Here is a 17,047-nt window from a genome sequence, read left to right as displayed (position 1 = left end):
TACATGAAAATTGGGTGGTCTCCCATCACCTTACTTGTCAGGAACTCGTTTCCTTGCAGCAGGCACTCACTGTGACTGCCTGGCCTTACCTGGGAAGAGAGCACTGACAGAAAGAGGAGAGCAAAAGCAAGGAGTTTGGAGAGCTGCTTCTTCTGTTTTTCAGGTTTCGGAAGGATACATCCCTCATTGGCTAGTTTACGGTTCACTTTAGACTGTGCTGCCTAGTGGGGCTCTCCTTTGCTGAGATATTTGGAGCCACAGGCATTCTTGAATTTGAGTTTATTTTCATTAACAATCTATATGCACAAGACAAAAATATGAGCTTCCACACAGCTTGAGTTCCAGACACCTCTCCAGTTACCATGGGTTGCATTAAGTCAAGGTCTTTATATTGCATGTACAGCTGTCAAGGAGTTAGTATGATTCTTCAGTCAAATACATAATTTCATGAGGAATATAGGTCATAAATGAGCACAAAACTCTTCAACATTGCTAGGAGTTTGTCTATAGGGTCTTCTACAGAAAATCCTGAGTTTGTGTTTCCCAGTGTTAGCCATGCCATGCAAGATCTAACTGCAGAGTTGAAACCACATTAGTGTAGCAGCATGCTTGAGTAGTTAAACTCTGATAAGCATCTGTATTCCTGCTGATAACAGCTTTGGATCCAGCTTTGTTTGGAAATACTGCGCAGATCAATCCTTAAAGGTTTTATCTCCTTCTTAGCAGAAGCAGAAGGATGGGGTGAAGGCTGAAATGTAATTTTGTGCCCTTTTTATGTAGCTACAACCAGGAGCTTGCTCTGTGTGGAACTTTTAAAAAGGGCAGATAGTGAGACAGAGGGGAATGGCTTTAAACTGAAAGATAGTGGATTTAAATCAGACGTGGGTGACCCGTCCTTGGAAGTGTTCAAGGCCAGGCTGGGTGGGACTTTGAGCAACCTGGTATAGTGGAAGGTGTCCCTGCCTATGGCAAGAGAGTTAGAACTAGATGATCCTTAAGGTCCTTTCCAGCCAAAAACATATTGTGATTCTATCAAACATGGAATTGCACAGTTTGACTTGTGAGAGAATTTAATGATGTTGTAGATCTCTGTGCATACACTATCTGCCATTCCAAATTTTCCTCCATTTGGAAATTATTTAAATTTGACCCTTTTAGGTGCTGAGGAGGTTATTTATTCTCCCTAGAATTATTCTGATCTTCAGTGCCATAAGTCATGTGATTATTTAATTTTGATACAGCTTGCTCTGAAACCGCAGCATCTGTTACTTTTGCCTTTAAGAAACACTTGATGTGTGTGGTCCTGCATGGGTTTTATGTATAGAAAATACCTGTATGCATCTGTACTACAGCTTTTCAGAACAAGGTATTTGGGAGGAAAATGCTTATGAAAATAATTACATTTGCAGTATAGAATCAGAAGAATGAAATCATATACTACTTTGAGTTGGAAGGGACCTCTAAAGGCCAACCCCTTCCAGTGAGCAGGGTCATCTTCAACCTGTTCCAATGTTTCACCACTCTCATAATAAACCCCCTCTTCCTTATACCTGGTCTTAATCTACCCTCTTTTAGTTTAAAACCATTACACCCTCTCCTATCAAAACATTGCATTTGGCTTGTCTCTTGACATTAGGGGTGGGGCTTGTTTAGTTTTGTATGAGGATTTTACTGGTCTACTGTACATTGAACTTCTGCTCAGCAGTGGTGGCTTTTTTAGGATAAGCCTGAGTTGTGTTTTAATTAGATACTAAAAGTGAGTCAGGGTTGGGTGTGTGGTTTTATATGTATTTCTTATACTGTATAAACTATTTAATTTATGGATATTTTCCGCTTGTGTCATGAAATTTCTTGGGAAAATATAGTTCTTTTTTCATTAATTGCAGCTATAAAATGAAGTAGTGGAGAAACAGACAGAGATGGCTGTAATGTTTCCTGTTGTGATCTTTGAGACAGGATGGATGAATGAGTCATTCATTTATGTAGTAGTGCTGATAATGAAGGCTTCAAGGAAGATATTAAATTCTGTCACTGTGATCTGCCTGTGCTCAGACACCAGATTCTGAAAGCGACAATCCCAGACTGTCCAGGTCTACTGCAACACATCCTACTCTGGCAATTGCCTGCTGCTGCCTTGCCTGTTGACCCCTTTTACCATCAAAAATTCTGAAAGCCACACCATTACTGTGCAAAGTGGACAGTCGTGACGTCTCTGGCAGTGATATTGAAATGCATGCAGCCTCACTGCTGGGGAGAAGACAGGGCTGCTGCTCTTGCGAAGGAAGTAGAGTGACTGACTTTTTAATGTAAATGCTTTATTTCTGTAAGTATTTGTGTGTGCACTGCAAGAGTTTTGATGTGTTTTGCATGCTACTGATGTTACAGTACATGTGGTTGCCGCTTGTTTTCAGCTGATGTCTCCACTGCTCTTTTTTGTCTCACAACTGAGTATCACTTTCTGCCCTTGTCTGATCTACAATTTCCACCCCCTGTAACTTATGCCTCCCACTATTTCTCCCAGGAAAATAATGAGCCCCAGTGATTATTTTCCCTACTTTTTCCCACTCCCTCAGCTGCAAGCCTCACTAGCCTCTCAACTCCAGGAGGCGGAAATGAAAATAGCAACAAAATTAGTAATTCTTCTGTGGCAGACTCTTATTTGCTGCTGTCAGTGTTCTGCCATAACTCAAGTTTCTGAGGAGAAGGGTTAAAATCCAAGCAGTTGCTACAACCTTACATTTTCCTGCACAAGAATTTAATAGCACACCAGTTTTTCAGTTGCATGGAGCTACTGAGAGGAGGCTTAAATAAAATTTTCTTATGACTATATTAGCAAAGAGGAGCCAAACCACCTTCTTTTATGAAATAAATGCTATTTAGATCGTTATTGCTTGCTGCTATAAAAAACCAAAGCAAAATAAAATAGAAACTTTTATTAGCTTAAACAATAGATTTGTAGAATTAATTGCTTTTAAGCATAGCATTAAACTGTTTCTTTTATGTTACTGAGTAATTTAGGGTACTTTTCTGTATAACAGAAATAAAAGTAGATCCCATGTTCATACTGTATTAAAAGGAATTTTGACAAATTTAAATAGACCTGGTTTGTTTTCCTGATAAAATGTTTATGGGAAGAGTGGAATGCTCCATCTAGGCCTCATTTCCTGCTGAAATCAGGTATGACAGAGATTGTCTGACTGTGTTCAATCTGGTCAGCAGTACTTTTCTGGGGGGAGTGGGTGGATGGGGAGGGGATGTTTGGTGTTTTTCTTATTTGCTGAACAGATTTCTGACATTTCCTGGAAAAGGGCTGGGATGAATTTTTGATAGTCTGTAAAAATCCATAAGAACAAACCTGATGTTAGCATTAATTTATGACATGCCAAAATCAGAGTTGACATCCTAGCACTGCAACAATGTTTCTGACCACTGGGATTTGTTCAAAGATTCCTGGTTCATCTCCAGTGCTTGTTGCAGATATACAGGGCCAGGTCCAAGCTTAACAGCTGAGTTTGTCTCCAGAGACAATCACCTTCTCCTTCTTGTAAGTCATGGAGGATTGTGGAGTTTTTAACACCAGGTTGCATGCTGACTGCTTTTAATACAGTGCTTGCTAGTGCTCTTCTTCTCAGGTGCTGTAATCCTGCTTCTTTCTTGTAGACAAGTAGGAAGATTGATAATGATTGCCTAAATTGAGGTCTGGGGTGAAACTCAGCAGATGTGAACCTGCACTGTGATCCTGAATGTCTCTCTATAACCAGTAAGAAAGTAGTAACAGTAGGTTTTACTGAAAGGAAGATCTAGCTTGATTAAACAGCCAAGTGGGAATGCTGTTTTGCTCCAGGTTGGTGTGGCTCTCTGACTCTACCACCCATATGTTATGGCCACTTCTTAATCCTTATGAGCCATGGTGGTTCAGAGGTGGTTTGGTGCCAGCATATGAAAGCCAAGATGGCCATAGCAGTGACAGAAAAATTGTTCTTAGACATGAAAAAACTGCTGGCAAAATTTTAAACTATGGTAATGCAGGAAATGTTGTTTCATTCTGTAGACTAAATAGTCTGTTAAGTGATACATTGCTTCATAGTTCAACAAGGTGAAGGCCTTGTTTAGTCTGAGCTCTCTTCCTATGGACAAGGGGTCTGATTATTTATTGTTTTGGAAAATATATTGGCTCTTTCCATAGATATAGTAATCTTGACAGGGACAGAAGTTCTTTGGCTTTTAGAGGACAATTAATTGACCTAGCTGTTACATTTAATTTTCTTTTAATGACACTTTTCTTCAAATTGCAAAAAATTTCCTGAGAACATCTGAATTTCCTTTAGCTGGATCTTATTCTTCAGGATTACTCATCCTCACCCCTTAAGCATACCTTTGTATTTTTGAGATTAATTTGCCTCATTTTGCTGAGTGGAAGTGACAGGTTCTCCTTCTTACTTTGTTCTGTCATTTGGCCGATCATTTCACATTCTGTTTTCTCACCATCACCCACTTATTATTCTGTGAGCTCTGATACTTACCTGCCTTCTTTGTGTGTTGCTCAGTGATAAGAGCAGACCTCATTGCTCTCTACATCTACCTGAAAGGAGGTTGTAGCGAGATGGGAGTTGCTTTCTTCTCCCAAGTAACAAGCAATGGGATGAGAGGAAATGCCCTCAATTTGTAATAGAGAATGGTTTAGATTTGTTATTAGGAAAAGTTTTTCACTAAAAGGGTTGGCAGGCAGTGGAAAAGGCTGCCCAAGGTAGTAGTTGAGTCACCATCCCTGGAGGTATTTAAAAGACTATAAATGTTGCACTTTGGGACATGTTTTAGTGGTGGACATGGAAGTGCTAACTTTAACAGCTGGACTCAATGTTCTTAGGGGTCTTTTCCAACCTGAATGATTCTGTGATTCAGTGATTTGCAGGCATGTTTGCCTTTTCTTCCATTTCACATTTTTGTTTCTCAAGGTGTTTGGATTCCAGGTGTTTGGAGCACTTCAAACTTATTCTTTATTCATGTCCATGACTGGTTTTCCATTCTTCTCATTTGGAATGTGCTGTCAAAATCTACCACCACCACCCTCACCCCCCTCCATTTACAAGTTTTCAGTATATCCAGCCCTAGCTCTTCTCTCATATCATTTCATTACCCACACAAATTTTACCTTCATTCTCATCTGTGCCTTTAGTCTTAGGATATTTTCTTTGGTGAAACCTGTAAGATTACATTTCTTACACATACATAGTCCATAGAATGCTTACCATAGTGTAATTAGTTGTTGTAATGGTCTTCTCATCATGTCTCGTCTTCTGCTGCCTTGGCAACCATTTGATAATTTTTCCTGATCCTACCTTTAAATGCAAAAATGCTAAAAGAAGAGAAAAAGCTCCCAGAAACCTTTCACACCTTTAAATTCACATGAAATTTCCACTGTGTTTCTGATTTGTTGACTTTCCCTATTTTACCAGTGAGCTTTTTTATAAGGCTAAAGAAGTACTGAAATTAACTTTTTATGGGGTTTATTTAACAAACCTGGCTTATGTGAAGGCTTGAGTTCTTTCTTTCCTCTCTGCTGGAGTAACCTTGCTCTAAAGTTGCAAAGAACTGTTCCTGAATAGCTGGAGTGAGGAGGGAGTTGCATCTACGTTTAGATTTCTGTAATAGTGACTACTGTCTCTGGAAACACTATGTTCTCCATGCATTCTTTAGTGGGAAATAGGCAGTTTTAGTTTGCAATTTAGGGGACCTGCTTTGAAAAAGTACTTTGTAGGAGAAAAGGCGCACAAATTGCTACAGCAAGTGACTTTGATACATCCTTTCTCTTTCTCTACCCAGAAAGAGAAAACCACTCAGGGGTCACTCAAGAGGCCCAGATTTCACCTATCAGTTGTTCTTTTGCTTAGTAGATTTTTATTTGCTAGAAACTGTTGCAGTGAATATTTCTTTTTCCTTGAAAAGAATACTTTGTTTTTTTTAGCTAGCAACCTCATTTCTGATGAAGTTTTAAATATTTAATAAAGCAATTTTTCTGTAGAAAGCACTATTTGCATTGTCTTTGTATTCTTACGTGAAGACTGAGGAGATTGACATAGCACTACTTCCTGTATTATCTATACTTATTTCCAAAACAGAAGAGGATAGATGTTTTCAATTTTGAGTAGAATTTCCTACAGTACTTATCAGGCTTTACAGTCTTAACATTTTTAATCAGTTGCAAAAGATCCTCTTACTCTCTGATTTATATAATAGACCTTAGCTTTTCTATTTTTGTTTCATTTGACTGCAAAATGTTTCCAATGCTGTAAAAAATTCGACATTTTATTAATCTTATTTTCATCTTTAATTTTTCCATGGATCAATGTTGATAACATGATCACTTTTTAAACAGTGAGTTTTAAAGACAGGAAAGATCAGAAATATCCTTGAAACAAAAGAGATACAGTATTTAATATTAAGCATATTACTGAAGTTTTCCTCAAAGTCTTATTGACTGGAGTTTTCATGGGACTAATGACTGGTCATGTGTTTTGAAATCTCCAGCTGCTGGAGAGCTTTTAATATTTTCTGGGGAACACTAAGGACTCTTTCTTCTCTCTCCTTCTCTCTTATAAGAATTATGGGAAGAACTGCAAGTTATATTGTTGCCTAAAATCAAACAAATAATTCTCTGGACAATGTTAGTATTGAAAGGTAAAGAAATCCAGTGCTTTAATAAGGTGTCTTGGGTGCACGAAAATGGCATATGCACACCCATGCACGCAGGTTTTACAAACTTACAGTATCAGCTAATTATATTATCTAGCTATTACCTCATGGGGATACACCCAGCCCAAAAATTGTCCATCCCCCAGGTCCTCCCACAGGCACACCTCCCAGATTTGACTTGATGGTCCCAAGACCTCGTTATGTTCCTCCCATGAAAGTCTTCATCAACTCTCTGTGTTCTGCTTGGATCATTTTCAAGGATTCAGGGCCTTCTATTTGTCGCAGGTTTGGCCTAGCTGTTGCCAACCCTGGACTGGCCCCCCTTTCCCCTCCCAGAACTTTCCCAGCAAAGGAAAGGGGAAAAAAAAAACACTGAAAAGAAACGCACTCTAGAGAAACTGAACTGAATAAAAAGAATAAATTATATTTTCTAACATTCACAAACCACACTGTATACACAACACATAGGATCCCACCCCCAGGGGAAGGGGAAGGGAAAAATGGGGACTGATTAGCCAGAAAACAGGGAAGACACCAACCCAACCTAAAGAAACCGAATGAATCAAAACAAACACAATTAAAAACCTCAAGGAAGGGGAACAAGAATGAAACAATCTCACCCAGGACAGGAGAACCAACAACAACCGGAGGGATCAGGCTGCAACCACCTCCCACCAGCTCCCCGGCCAAGAGAGAAGAGAGCAATACCACTCCCCTCCCTGCTACGTGGAAGACATGTGTGGAATACTTGTAACTTCCTCAGATACAATGGTTACTGAGGAAGCCATGGGTCAAACTATTACACTATTTCAGTTTAGACTCTCTTATGTCAAGGTTGTGTCTCATTCTAAGAACATTTTATACAGATAAAATATTCTTTACCTTGCTACAATCTTTGTCCATTGGAATTCTTGACAAGAAATATTAAACAACATTTCAGGAATCTAATACAAAGGTACTTAGCTAAGGTGCTACAGAAAGTCCTAAAAGAGTTATACTTAAAATCTCTATAACCTAGATTTAAGGCATCAATAAAAAATGTCCCTGGCACTCACAGAAGTTCATCTTGTGTGGCAGTTTAACTGTCCCTGCACTAATGTAAAACATACTTGATCCCTGGTTTCCATTCAGTTTCAAGCACCCCTTTTGTCCATTCGTGATGTTTCCTCCTATCTTGTCCGGTGAGTGACACTGACCAAGGGCTGAGGCTCTTCCAGACAAATCACCGTTTTCAGTGGACTGCCCCACTGAGAACAGGCACAGAGTAGCTGGTGGCAACTTGAGTCAGGACTGAAAACAGGAGGTAGAAAAGAGGAGAGTGGCTGCACGAGACTGCTGCATTTTGCATCTACAACTTAAGCACACAGGTAGGTCTGTTGATTGTGATTGACTGGCTAAATGAAGGTCAGTTCTGGCCAAAGAAGAAATCTTGGAAGAAGCACATGTCTTACTTTGCAATGATTCTTCCAGAAGTTTTGGGGGTAATTCACACTATAAACCTGGTTTCTTGCTCTCAGAATTAGCAAGAATATGAAGGTATAAGCAATTATTCCTCATAGTGTTTGCTTGAGTTAATGAAGTAAAATAAAATGCCTTATTTTAGTGCTTCAGAGCACTGTTCTGTTTTTCAGGAAAGTTTGAAGACTGATCTCAAATCCATCTTTTCTGTGACAGAAACAGGGGAGCCCTCAGTGGTAGGCTTTGATGACTTGTTTTACATTTTTCAACTAGCTTGAAAACTACTGTCACTAGTTGCCAGGTTTTATTCAGGTCATCCAAACAGAAGGCTGCCTATAAATACCTGCAGCTCCTAATTATACCTGTTCTTTCTAATTCGATCTTACCAGTGTCCTTGCCTGCTCATGGAGTTCTATCAAGACAGATGAACAAGGAGGGTGTTGCATTTGAGAACTTTAAACAAGTACACACCTGTAGAGTGATACATAATGAGCCTGACTAGTTTGTTGATAATTTTTGTGTCACTGGTTTCCCATTACTATTCACTCTTCTTGAAATCTGTAACCTTGGGGTTACCTGCAATGAAGAATTTACTACTAATACTTGAAATCATAGCATGGGGAAATCAAGGACTGTGTCGTTTCCTCAATATAAAGTCTTTTTTTTCTAAAGATAGTCTGTTATTCTTTCATTCAAACTACTTCAAAAGGTGTTATTTCTTTATTCCGTAATACATACTTTTCCTTAGAGCCTGCCTTTTAGGGTGCCAGGAAGAATTATTATTTCTCAGTTGCCATTACATTTTGGGAAAAGATTTTAAGAGCTGTAAGGCAGTGTCTTTATGACAGATTAAATAGAGATCCTTGTAATGAGAGACTAGTGCACAATCTGGCCAGGTGGCAACAAAAAAGGAAAGTTTTCCTTAAGAGTGAAAGGCAAGGGCATTTGAACTTGGAACAACTCAGTAGATGATGCAGTTGCTAGGTAATGTCTTTAGTTTCTAGAAAAAGTCTTGAGGTGAAAGCTAATCAATAAGGTAGATACAGAATGATGTCATTTGTTGCCATGGTTTCTGAATTTAGCAGTCTGTTATCTGCAAATAATATTGATGGTTGCTATGCAGTTGAATATTTTCATATTGTTGGTTTGCCATTATAAAGTTCTTCAATCTTAGCTAAATCTTCAAAGAGCAGAGCACTTAAGAGTTTAAATGTTTTAATAGGTAGGCTTGTATTACAACCCTAAAATATCATGAATTTTACTACGTAATAAACAACAGGCATCAGCAGGAAGTGAACAAAGTTAACATTTTGATGATTAAATTTCCACAAAGCAGTTGACATTTTCTAGTAAATTAATCTGCAAATTAAATATCTCTGTGGAATTGGTGCTATGACTCATTACATGGCAGATCATGCAATAAGAAAAGGAGCATGCAGTCAATCCTCCGGATGATAAGGCAATCAAATGTATAAAGCTCACAATGTCTCAAAAACCATCATGACTTCTTGAACAATGGCCTTGTGTTTCATATATCTTTCACTGCTGGATTATGGGTCTTTATTAGGTTTGGCTTTACTAGAAAATACTTTTTTTTAGCAGGTTATGCTAATCATTGGAGAGTTGAACAGGCTGAAAGGGTAATGAGATTTATTTTTCATGATAGTTGTCAAGGTGAAAGGAAGCATTCTCAGGACAGATCCTTTAAATCAAACATAACTTCATTTTTCATATTCTATGGAGAAGATGTTAGTTTTAGTAGAATGCTGTTTATCCTTTGCTTGATTTATTGACATCTCTTTACAGTATTTTTTTCTGATAGTCTGAGTTATTGAAAGCATTTTGGAGAGCAAAAAATGAAAATGAGATGAAAAGAGGAAGGAGATTTTAAAAAATCAGATGATGGCTTGCTGAATTCTAGGATCTGTACATCTTCAGTGTGACATTTGCCATGCTGTCTAGTTTTTCTCTTTTCCCCCCATGTGTTCTTCTCCTCGTCTTCAACTTCCACTGTTCTCTGCCTTAATAACACATTTCTTTAGAAAGTGTTTTCCCACCTTCTTTCTCATCTTCTTCACACATCTCTCCTCTGTGTGGTGACATTGACTATCACCTTTCTTTCGAACAGAGAAGTAATTGCCTTCATAGTCCTACTTGTCTCCTTAATATAGTGAGTGAATTGTCGGGGACACGCCCCCAATGGGAGAACCTGAGGAAGATGTCACCAGGAAAAGTGAAACATAGTTCTAAAATCCTGCTCCTGCAAAGTGGGCAGGGGCATTCTCCATGACTTCTCTGCTGGAACTCCTCTAGAAATTCCCTGTTGGCTGTGCGGAAACACAATAGCAGCCTTCAAGGAGTGTATCCTCAAAGCACCTGAGACCAGGCAGATGGAGGAGACATGTCAGCTTGATGATGATCACAGATATCAAGTTAACAATCTGAAAAGGATACTAGGAGCGAAACACTGCTACTTACTCAAATGTTCAAAGAGAGGGAGAAGAAAAAGAAATAAAGAAAAACTAAAAAGAAAGGCAGTATGGAAAAGAAGAAAAAGGAGATACAGATCAGTAGTGCTGATCGGTAAGAGCTTTAAATGACTATCTGATGTTAATCTGTAAAGTGCTGCTGTTTAGTGGAATTATCTAAAGAAGTATTTCACTACTAGGCTGTCACAAAGAAAAAACATTTACTTCAGATGCCATATGCCAACTGTGCAATCAGGCTCCCAGTCTTACATGGTGTGTGTTCTGAAGCTGGGGGACAAGTCTCAGACATTTGCAATTGCTCTTACATAACATTTGCCTTTACAATACTGGATATTCAGTTGCTTGCACTGTTGTGAGAGTTTTGTTGTTTAGGAAAATATACGTTTATTTACTGAGTTTTTTTTGTCTTAAGGTTATTTGGTTTTTGTGGTTTGGGATTTTTTTTCACTCTTAAGAGAAGACTAAATTGTCAGACCCTTTTTAGTGCTCTTTCACATCATAAAGCAATAAATCTATAAAAGATTAAAAGAAAGACACCTTTCCTATTGGAGAAAATACCCATACACCTTATTATATGAGGGACATGAGGAGCTTGGCATTTTGTACTAGTGAACAGCTTCATAAAACATACATACCATAGTGGAAAGTCTCAGACAGCTTTAACAAAAGAATTTCCTAATTTGTGAATTTCTGCTGTTTTTCTTAGACCAAATATTTATACCAAGAGCCTTGACAAGACACTGAGTGTAGGTGATAAGCAGATATGGGAGTTTAAGTACCCTCTTCTAAAAAAGAAGGATAAGATAAGGTCTACATGAAGTCTCCAGAGCCACCATGACATCACACATTGCAGACACCTGTGAAGCCTTTGAGACTGTTCCCAGCCCTTTCACATGGGACTATGATGTTCCATGTAACACTGGACATCTCCAAGTCACTGGGAGCTTAACACACATTTGGAGGAACTTTTCCAATCGTGATGTGGAAATTAAAATAAAAACAGGTGTGACAGCAAAAGGATTTCGTGAAAATATTCTCACCATTGAAGTCAAATTCAATGGGCCTAATGTGAGATAATGCAACCTGGAACAAAAAGTTACTATTTATAGCTACAAGTCTTTGAAGTGTATGATATAGTTACATGATAATAGTTAGCTGATTACAGTTATTTCAGCCCTGTTGGTGGTGCTGAATGTAGTAAATGATGCTGCTATTGCAGTTGAGAGGTGAATAATAAGACTAAGAAAAATACAAATATTTAACCCAACTAGATGGTTTCGCTACTGTTGATGTTACTTAAATAAAAATCTCAGAACTTGTTACTAAGAGTTGCTTCAGTGTATAAAATTCTTGAAAAAAGTAATATGAAAATCTGAAGTTTGGAAATCGCTTTAGATTTATTTAAGCAATTTTCATTTCATTTTATGTCTGTGTAATTCAGCTAAGCTCTTCTCTGGAGTTTTTATATCTTTAGCTTAGGTCTTGGGTCAGTCATGCTGCAAATAATCTCTTTTTATGAGTGGATTCAAGGCTTGTTTGCTTTCTGTATACTGATCAAGAAACAGCAAGTTAGTTCCCAATACAAATCCAAACAAGTAGTTGTTCTTATAATAGTTGCAGAGTATTTTTTCTTATGTATGAGGAGATAAATGCACAAATTTATTTTTCATAATGTACTGCAGGAATAAAAAAACCCTTGTTGCTTGAACATTTTGTGGAAAATCCATTTTTCACCCAGTTTTCAAAAGACCTCAGCAAAATTAACCCATCTACCCCAACCCTGCAACAACCTAAAAGAGAAATCCTGTGCAGACTAAGAAAGGAAATCCTTTTTAGTTTTTGTGACTTGTACTGATATAAGTTTATAAAGCTTTTTTAGAAGAGGAAACTTTTTCCCAGCATAAATAGAGGCTACAGGTAACATTATTCATATCTTGCTTGCCTAAAATCCCTTAAAGAAACTAATTACCAGATTTTTATTACTTGTGTGAGATCTTCAGATATTCATGTGTTTAAAGAGGTTTTAAGGATACTTTTGCAAATACTTAAAATGTTTCCAAAGTTTCCCTTTATCTGGCAACTCATAAACCATTGAACCAAACAGATCTAAGAACTTCCACCATTTCAGAAGCCAGGGATTCCTCTACCAAAAGGCAGAAATGTTTGTTTAGTTAGTACAATATTTTTATATTATTTTTTAAAGCCATTCTAGGTGTGGGAATTAATTCCAGAACATTTGGAGAATAGGACATTCAAAATACAAGATGCATAGCCACTGAGAAGTCTGTAGTTGTTTTCTGTTTGAGTCTCTAAATTTCTCCACATTGATCAAGCTCAGCTGGAGTGTACTGCTCTTAACACCTCCAACTGAGCAAGGCATAATGATATTGTCCACCCTATTTTTGGCAAGGGTTGCATTTTGTTTGCTCACTCTGTGCGACTATTTATTCCCTTTACTGGTCTTTTTGCCCTCCACATTAAATCAGTGTGTTTTCTTTTACCTTACCAGAAGCTGCTACATGGTGTTCCTTCCTTCAGCCAAATCTGCTTTCCCTCACCCAGTGTGTTCACTGAAGCTTTGTGATCTCCTGTACAAATCTTCCCATCCCCCTTCTCTGGTTTGCCATTTCTGAACATTATTTTAGATCATCTTGTTCACATCCAGCATGAAATGAGTTCTGCTGGCAGAAAGACACAGCAGGTTTACTGAATGGAATCAGGTTGCCTGCGATTACTTGATAACAGAAAAATTGCAATTTCTGATAGGCAATGCTTTCAAATGTTAAGCCTGGGACAGCCATGGGCAGAAAGGGCCTTCCTAAAGGCATATTCCCTTCTGTTTATCACTAGGCAGGAACACCATCTTTCCAAGATGCCAATGAACGTGGTTTGCTTTTACCACAGCTTCGGTGCAATTTGGCACGGTATTCCTTATGCATTAAAAAAAATTAAAAAAAGAAAAAAAAACCCCAAAGGCAGTTTATTTATTTTTTTTTCATTTAAAAGATAAAAAATTCAGCATTCTACACAGAAGAATCCTCTATGTTGAAGAGTTATAGACAGGAAAAGGCACTGAAGTACATCTTATTATATTCAGTGTTTATTTTTGCACTGAAAGTTATTGCTATTTCTCCCTGATATTTGTGCTGGCAACGACAGGGTAAAAATGTTTTATTATACAAATTATCTACTTCAAGTACAGTGTTTTAAAATCAAAATTATCTGTACAAAGGAGACTCTTAGTCATTCTATGTAGGCAACTGAAAATTTGTTTGAATGCATGAAGCTAATGGTCACAGCAATTTGCATGGGAGCAGGTTTAATGTAAATCTAGGCACTGTTTAATTATGCTTTTATAAATGTTGGACATGAGGAATGAAAAAATGCTATGGTAAATGGTGAATAAAATCAAAATCTAAATGCTTAAGGCATTTTTTAAAGAATTCTAAAGTCAGTTATCTAGCAAATTAATGTGTTTTGATAAGATGTGGCACCTTAATTCCCTTTAAAAACACAAAACCCCACCTTAAGCTGATCTCTTTTTCTGCCTCCAAGTACTAACAATTATTAGTAATAAGTTAATACTCCTATTGACATCAATGGGGGGAGGTAGTGTGTGGAATTACTAAGACTGTAGGCAAATAAATGTCTTGTATAATTATTCTTTTCCTAGAATCTTGCATTGCAATAAGTAGGTTAAGCTGTTCAATGCTAATAGCTACTACAACCTCCATCATAAACCTTCCTTCACTGAAGCCATCAGATTATGATATTTACTCTTCCTGTTTAACTACGAGGACTGGAAGCCATTTGCTATAAAATGTCTGAGGTCAACCGGTTTCTTTTTACTCATAAAGTAAAAATTGCACAAATGGTTGAGAAGGTGCAGACTATTATAGTAATCCTGTGTTTAATTGTTTCTGTATGCCCTGGAATTTAAAGAGAATTTAGGATGTATTTGGCAGTAGCTTTTCCTGAATAATCAGGTTGCTATGGTAAACCTATTATTCTACACAAAGAAAGAGTATGTTTAGTAAAGTGCTGATTTTTTCAGTATAATATGAACTTCAAATTACTTTTGAATGTTTCAATTTGTTTGGTAAGTATTTTATCACCATAACTAAGAGAAGAAGGTCACAGAATAAGGTGTGGCTTCTGATATTTCAATATCAGATACATCCTATATAGCTGGTGGTTCAGAAGCAATAGGGCTTTATTTCTCAGTTAAATTATCTCCTCAGAGTGAGCCCACATAATCTAAACAAATTCTCAGTTCTTTTGGAGGCAAAATATGCTTTTGAAGCCAGTACAAAGTTTCAAATATATAGGGCCACCCCTAAATTAATTTCTCATGATTCTAGTGCTGATCTTGCAACATTTGTAAAAGTAAAGGAATGATGAACTAATAACTTATGTATCAATTTCAGCAGCTACTATAACTGTATTTTGAATATTTTAAAGTCAAGAAATAGCTCAGAGAAATCCTCTTCTAGAGCACTTTCTGACTGAGGTTTCTGTCTATTTTCAAGACCCTTTCATTCTACTGAGGCCTGCAGTCAGATGATCTAAACCATACCCTGAACTTAGTGGGAGCTAGGAAAATTAAAAAGACCTGACAGATATCAACAAAGAATTTGGACTTTTGGAATGTATATGTTCGTGCTTTATTCATTAGCTGAGATGAGAAGATTGAGAAAGTAGGGCTTAAATTCCCTGTCAGTTTGTATCTCTTACACGACAAAAATGTGCCCTATCTGCTTAGGGATGAGCTTCCTTCCATTTTTCTGCTGGTGAAACTGTTGCACATTAAATAAAATGAATGAATATTACTTGCAAAAGGGACTGGGAGGAACCAGTTCCCATTGTAGTGTAAGTGACCAGGCACTGGGTTTTCAGGCCATTCTGGATTTTTTTTCCATAATAATAAGATCCCCCATTACTCCAACCTAATTAGACTAAAACCAAACAAACACCCAAGTAAAAGCAAAGCAAACTAAAAAACCTGAACAAATATGAGAAATATAGGTTGAGGAAAAAAATGTTAATAGTTATCTGCTAGTAGATTAAGCTAAAAGGGTTTGTCCCAAACCCTATAGTTTAGAAGACTCCCCACTAAGGTTTTAATTAACAGTTCTTTCCCATTCAGTAAAATATTTTAGCAAATGCTGAAAAAGTGCAGTATGTTGTTAACTGTCTAGTTACATAATAAAAATCTGCACTTGGAGTTTTTTTTAGTTTCTAGCAATATTTGCTCCTGTTGTAAATTTGGGTTCTGTAGTCAGTAGAGCAGTGGCCAGGCTGAGACTGAGTCTCACTGATGCTGTGATTAAGTTAAATCAAGAGGAGTAGGCTTTTCTTCATCCTAATGTGTGGTCTCTCGTGGTCCTATCAAATGCATTCCTTTGGTCCATGATTTGTGTCTTATTTAGAATGTACTCACATCTGCATTGCATTAAAACAGTTTAAAAGTGTATAAAGGCAAACTCTTAGAAGTTAGGGCCCATGTTGCCTGAAATGAGCTTGTCTCAGATTTATGTAATGTAAGACTGTCATTGGTATTATTTTTTTTCACACCTGACTATTTAGCAGTCAATGCTCTAAGGGTTTTGGAGTGGAAGATCTCTATGAGCTGCTCTCCTGTAAGTAGATTTATGGAAGGGGGGACTCTGACAGAGTTTGCACTTGTGAATTCTGTTTCCTCAGATCTAGAAAAGAACAATTATAGGGATTTTTGCTTTCAAAGAGCTTGACAGAGGATTTGATGAATTATGTTTTCACTTGAATAGAGAGTATCTTAGATAACCCTATGCATAGACTATTTAATTCTAATCACATTAATTCTGAAGTTTCTGAGGTATGTGCTAAATATTTGAGATCAATTATAGAGGTTAATTATGCAGATAAGCATGTGTCATAGCTCAGTTATGCTAAGTTCAGACATGAAAAACATGCAATGCCAATGATTGCTTATTATTGCCGTTTCCACTAAGATATAACCATGATATACTGTCCTTCTGGTTGCCATGGAGGAGGAATAGTTTGGGTTTGCTACGGTTTTGGTGGTTTTTTTTTGTTTTGGTTTTTTTTTGGTTTTTTTTTTTGTCATGTTTATGTGCATACTTTAATTAATACAGTGACTTGTAGTATGTCTTTGGAGGGTAGGGTATAGAATAAATTCAGGTTTTTATTTAATTTACTTTACTTCACTTAAATCATGACTCTATCAATTGTTTATTCTTACAGGGAGATGTGAATGTGGCCAATGCACTTGTTTCCCTCCAGGAGACAACAGAGTTCACGGTAAAAACTGTGAATGTGATGATCGACAGTGTGAAAATGCAGAAGGCGATGTCTGTGGGGGTATGTGCTCAACTGATAGAACAACGTAACGTAACAGAACATAAAAT

The 17,047-nt window shown here is 37.4% G+C and overlaps 1 protein-coding gene across 2 annotated transcripts in view; it reads left to right on the top strand.

Moving 5' to 3' along the window:
• The window catches only part of ITGBL1 (integrin subunit beta like 1), a 146,683-nt gene that overhangs the window by 106,630 nt on the left and 23,006 nt on the right, over positions 1 to 17,047 (top strand). Inside the window, exon 8 of one of the 2 annotated variants that reach the window (XM_071548775.1) lies at positions 16,884 to 17,000. The exons of the other annotated variant lie outside the window; for it this stretch is intronic. Within the exon in view, the coding sequence (XP_071404876.1) occupies positions 16,884 to 17,000 (117 nt within the window). The remainder of the gene's footprint in view (positions 1 to 16,883; positions 17,001 to 17,047) is intronic. 2 annotated transcript variants of the gene reach the window in all.

Source organism: Pithys albifrons, chromosome 1 (genome assembly GCF_047495875.1).
Source record: "Pithys albifrons albifrons isolate INPA30051 chromosome 1, PitAlb_v1, whole genome shotgun sequence".
NCBI classification, from domain to species: Eukaryota; Metazoa; Chordata; class Aves; order Passeriformes; family Thamnophilidae; genus Pithys; species Pithys albifrons.
The sequence above is the reverse complement of the archived record's forward strand: the minus strand, read 5'-3'. Positions and strand labels throughout refer to the sequence as shown.